The sequence below is a fragment of the Silene latifolia genome, unplaced genomic scaffold, assembly GCF_048544455.1.
Source record: "Silene latifolia isolate original U9 population unplaced genomic scaffold, ASM4854445v1 scaffold_20.1, whole genome shotgun sequence".
Classification (NCBI taxonomy): Eukaryota; Viridiplantae; Streptophyta; class Magnoliopsida; order Caryophyllales; family Caryophyllaceae; genus Silene; species Silene latifolia.
This window is the reverse complement of record NW_027413163.1, coordinates 8,838,527-8,843,626: the sequence shown is the minus strand read 5'-3', so window position 1 is coordinate 8,843,626 and position 5,100 is coordinate 8,838,527. Positions and strand designations below refer to the sequence as shown.

General features: G+C 35.2%; 1 protein-coding gene across 1 annotated transcript; it reads left to right on the top strand.

The window, feature by feature from the left end:
- Positions 1–670: 670 nt before the first annotated feature.
- Positions 671–4,636, top strand: LOC141638226 (uncharacterized). The gene is made up of 2 exons (XM_074447643.1): positions 671–3,803; positions 3,897–4,636. Exons 1-2 carry the CDS (start codon positions 3,432–3,434, stop codon positions 4,476–4,478), a joined length of 954 nt encoding a protein of 317 aa, XP_074303744.1. The 5' UTR covers positions 671–3,431; the 3' UTR covers positions 4,479–4,636.
- The last annotated feature ends 464 nt before the right edge of the window (positions 4,637–5,100 follow it).

Sequence of the window (5,100 nt, the reverse complement as noted above, 5' to 3'; positions counted from 1 at the left end):
TGGATCCATCTTGGAATACACCTTGACAGAGTAGCTAAGCATGTAGTGACGTAGCATCTTTTTTGCCCACACAAGAGCGAGGCATGTCTTTTCGAGCGGTGTGTACTTACACTCATACTCCAAGAACTTCTTACTAAGGTAGTAGATAGCTCTTTCTTCTTTCCCAACAGTTTGTGCGAGCATAGCCCCCATAGTTGTTTCGGTCACTATGAGATATAAACCATGAGGCCGATCTCGTTGAGGAGGCATGAGCACTGGTGGCTTGGCTATTATCTCCTTAATTCTGTCAAACGTCTTTTTGAAGGAAATGTAGATCTTTATACATGTTAACATACTCATATATGTCTAAACTAATTTGTCATAAAATTAAAACGGATCTTATGCATGCAAACAATAATATAAATAGAGGAGAAATCATGTCCTTACATAGTAGATTTCGGCTATTAGGGCACAAGAGAGATCACCTTTCTCTTCTTGTTCTTGAGCTTTTCCAATGGAAGAATAAAGATCTAAGGGGGCGTTTGGTTGGGGGTAATTAGGAAAGGGTAAGGGAATAAGGACTGATGATTCCCTTTGTTATTGTTTGGTTAAGCAAATTAATGATACCCTTTACCCATCTATCCTATTAACAAACCTCCTAATAATTCTAAACTGATACCACTGCCCCCCCAAGGTTTAGATTTTCATTCCCTTCCTTACCCATCTATTTTCCTCCTTCACTACAAACAACGTAGCCTTTCAAAAAAAAAAAAAAACAACGTTGTTGCTCTGCCGCCTGTCGTCGCCGCCTGTCGCCACCTCACCGTCGGTCGTCCTATCTGCCGTCACTTCTCCCTTCTCTCTTCAATGTTTGTCCTCTTTTCTCTAAAAAATTCATCCTTTTATATTTTGTTTTTTAGTTTTAATTTTTGCTTTTGTAAAGTATGGACTTATTCATGTTTAATTTAGGGTTTTTATTGTTCAATTTTTCTTATTTAGGGTTCTTATTGTTCAACTTTTTTGATTTAGGGTTCTTATTATTCAATTTTTCTGATGTAGGGTTATTATTGTTCAATTTTTCTGATTTAGGATTTTAATTGTGCTTGACATAATTGTTCTTGACATAGTTGTTATCTCTAATTTACGCTTGACGAATTCAATAGTATGACCAATCGAGATCATATGGTTCGAACTCAAGCGGGTTAGCATGCCGAATATGTAACAAGGTGTACATGAGTAGTCAGGCACTAATAGAGCACTATCAGTCACATGAAAATGACTTTGTCCATCATAGGCAAAATAATCAGAGGACTGAAGTTCAGCACTATCAGAGAGGGGACGGTGATAACCCTTACCATCATCGTAACTCAATGATATCAGCCTTACAGCAAAGATACCACCCGTATTTCCCTAATGGTTATCGAAACCTGGTTGCTAACGCCAACTCGGCGTTTCTTGTTCCAGCACAAAACCCTCAACCTTACCAGGCAAGAAACTACCCTGTCGGAAATAACAGTACATTGCCTATTTCCTTTGCGAGTACCAGTCAGTTTGCTACGGTCACAATTTAAAATATAAAAGGATTGCTGAATTTAAAATAGTATTTTGTTGTTCCTTAGACAGACCGAACAATTGAGTACTATGTCGAGCTGACTATGAAACCTTAGACAGAGAGAATTGCAATGGTAGTCCCTGCCTCAAAAGCTTCCACGACAATGAGTAGATAGTAAACACAAGACTAGTTAACGTCATTTTACTTTCAGCCCACTTAATTTTAATTAAGTAAATTGAGTTTATTGAGTTTATTAAGTAAATATAGTTGTGGGTATGTGTTAGACAAATGATATGGTATTATTCATGTTTTCTTGTTTACAGAAATGGCTCGTAGTGATCTTTCTTTGAGAAGGAGGAGAAATTTGGACTTTATACGATATGTTATTATCATAATGAAGTGTGTTGTATTGCTACATTTGATGTGGTATACCATTAGGAAGAGCATACATGACTCTCAATATTTAACATTAGATAAACGAACTAGAAGAAAACGAAGAATGTATAACTTGAATAGAATGATTAGGGAAAGTGACACTATGTGTAGAAACTTTCTTCGTATTGATCGTGGAACATTTGGTGTACTTTTAGAAATGATAAGAGATGTGGGGGGTCTAAGTGGAACAAAAAACATGAGGTTGGAAGAAATTGTTGCAGGTTTCTTATACACAGTGGCACACCATAAAAAAAATAGAATGATAGGTGCACATTTTTATAGAAGTGGTGAAAGTGTTAGTAGACAATTTCATGCTTGTTTAATGGCAATATTGAAGTTGCATGTTGTGTTGCTTAAAAAACCTACACCAATACCAGAAGATTGCGAGGATGATAGATGGAAATATTTCAAGGTACTATAAATATCTCTTGTGTTTAACCATAGTAGACATATAACTTCATTTTAAATATTTTTTTTTCATGTAGAATTGTTTAGGTGCACTTGATGGTACAATGATTTATGTAAATGTACCTACCGCTGATCGGTCTAAATATCGGACAAGAAAAGGTAACCTTACAACGAATGTACTAGGAGTATGTTCTCCTGAAATGGAATTTATATATGTCTTACCTGGTTGGGAGGGATCTGCACATGATGGTCGTATTCTTCGAGATGCTATTTCTAGGCCCAATGGTTTAAAAGTGCCAAAAGGTAATTCAATTAACAAAATATATTTAATTAAAATCCGACTTACATTAATAATTACATAATTAAATAGCGTTTTTTTAATGTCTTAAGGTTGTTATTACTTATGTGATGGTGGCTACACTAATGGAGATGGATTTCTAGCACCATTTAGAGGTCATCTTTACCATCTTAAAGAGTGGAATAGTGGTCCTCATCGACCTCAGACCGCCGAGGAATATTTCAACTTAAGGCATGCACAAGCTAGAAACGTGATCGAACGATGCTTCGGGTTACTTAAGGGAAGATGGGGAATACTTAGAAGTCCTTCTTGGTTTAGTTTACAAACACATGGCCGTATTGTACTTGCATGCGCTTTATTACATAATTTGGTGAAGAGATATATGTCTCCTGAATCATTTGATGACGATGAGTTATATGAAGAAATTGAGAGTGATGGTGATGAAAGTGATGATGATGAGGTGGAGTACATAACCTCTATTAATGTAACCGACTCATGGACAGATAAGAGAAATTCATTAGCTCAAAGCATGTTCAACAATTGGAGAGCTAGAAATCGGATTGACTAGTTTATATTTTCATTCTTTTTAGAATACTTGGTGTTAAGTTGCTTTACTTTCTATCATTTGGATTGTATGTTATGTTTGAGCATCAAATTAAACTTGTTAATGTTTGTATTATTTAATACAATGTTATGATTTTTTTTTTTTAATTAAATTAGATTGGTGTTGTCTACTTTCTGTTATAATGTTTTAGTAGGATGGATGAAAGTACTGCTAGTGGAGGTGCTATTGGAGTTGCTAGTGCAGGTGGAAGAGGCAAGAACAAACGTTTTTGGACCAAAGAAGAAGATAATGCTTTGGTAGCGGCTTTGTCTGACTTGAATGCCGATCCACACTGGAAATGTGAAAATGGATTTAGAAATGGTTACATGGTACGGTTAGAAGAAATTATTAGCAAGGCTATTCCTGGTTGTGGTCTGAAAGCATTGCCACACATTGATTCTAGACTCAAGACACTTGTAACCAAATTTAGAGCAATTGTTCAGATGTTAGGTACAAGTGGCTTCAAGTGGGATGATGAGAGACAAATGATTTCGGTGGAGAGATCAGTGTATGATGAGTATTGTAAGGTAATATAAGTTTACAGCTATTTTTTTATATATTATTTTTTTAGTTCAAAAGCAATTAATTTGGTAATTAAATCAAATGTGTAAAATTGTTAGGTACATCCAAACTGCAAAAACTTGTATGGACATGCTTTTCCTCACTTGAATGCATTGTTGGAAGTTTATGGCAAAGATTATGCGACTGGAAAACCGGCTGAGGGTTTTGTTGAAGCTATTGATAATATGGAGAAATCTGCTACCGTGCAAGTTATGATTGATTCAAGTGATGAAGAGGATGCCATTGTTAGTGGTAATGCAGAGTCTACCCCTCCATTAAAAAAAGTGAAGCGAGAACACACTTTTAAGCGCAAGGGAGGTAAGAAAGAATCTGGAAGTTCTAGCAATTCTGAGTTAGCTTCTTTACAAGGTTTTATGAAAGACATGAATGTTCATCTTTCTACCATGGCTAATGTGATGTTCCGAGCTGATGAACGTGAGCAACGTGCTGATGAACGTGAGAGAGAAATAAGCGAGAAGAGTGAAAAAGTGCTAGATGTACTACTTGCTTTGGAAGGTATTACACCGCAAGAAGCTTTGGAAGTAGCTCCGATCTTGACGGCCCAACCAAATAAGCTCATGATTTTCTTCAAGTGTCCCGATGAATTGAAATGCGTATATGTCAAAAGTCTTTTTACTTAAAATGATGTCGATGTTTGAGTCTATGAAAAACTAGTAGGTTGAACTTATAATCGTTTTTTGCTTTTGAACATTTTTACGGTTGTCACTTGGAACAATGTTTCGTATTTTGGACAAGAAGTAATATTTTGCGTTGATGAATAAAATTATTTCGAAAAAAAGTTGTATTAAAAAAATATGTTTACTTGAAAAAGGTTGCATAACCAAAAAAAATACTGAATAACATAAAAGAATAAAAAAAGTTGTTGAAAAAAAGTAACATAAAAAATCACAAAAAAAAGGTAGAAAAAAAAAATGAACTGGAAAAAATAGTTGGTAAGTCGTAACATTAAAAAAAGTATGAAAAAATTTGTTTATAAGAAAAAATCGTAATATTAGATTGATTCCCTTCTTTAACAACCAAACAACCACAAAGGGAATTAGGGGATACATCATTCCCTTACAAGATCATAACCAAACAACAAGTTTAATTCAAAGGAGTTCTATACCTTACCCCTCATTTCCCTTACTTGATCTCATTCTCTTTCCCTTTCCCATACCAAACGCCCCCTAAGTGTAAGATCTCTCCCTATGTATTATACCCAAGGCTTAACACTTAATCTAATTAATATTACAATACTAGTAT

Excerpts from the sequence above, each read along its gene's own strand:
- LOC141638226 (XM_074447643.1), top strand. The coding sequence starts at position 3,432 with ATGGATGAAAGTACTGCTAGTGGAGGTGCTATTGGAGTTGCTAGTGCA. Across the intron at positions 3,804-3,896 it reads TGTATGATGAGTATTGTAAG|GTACATCCAAACTGCAAAAA; the intron begins GTAATATAAGTT and ends TAAAATTGTTAG.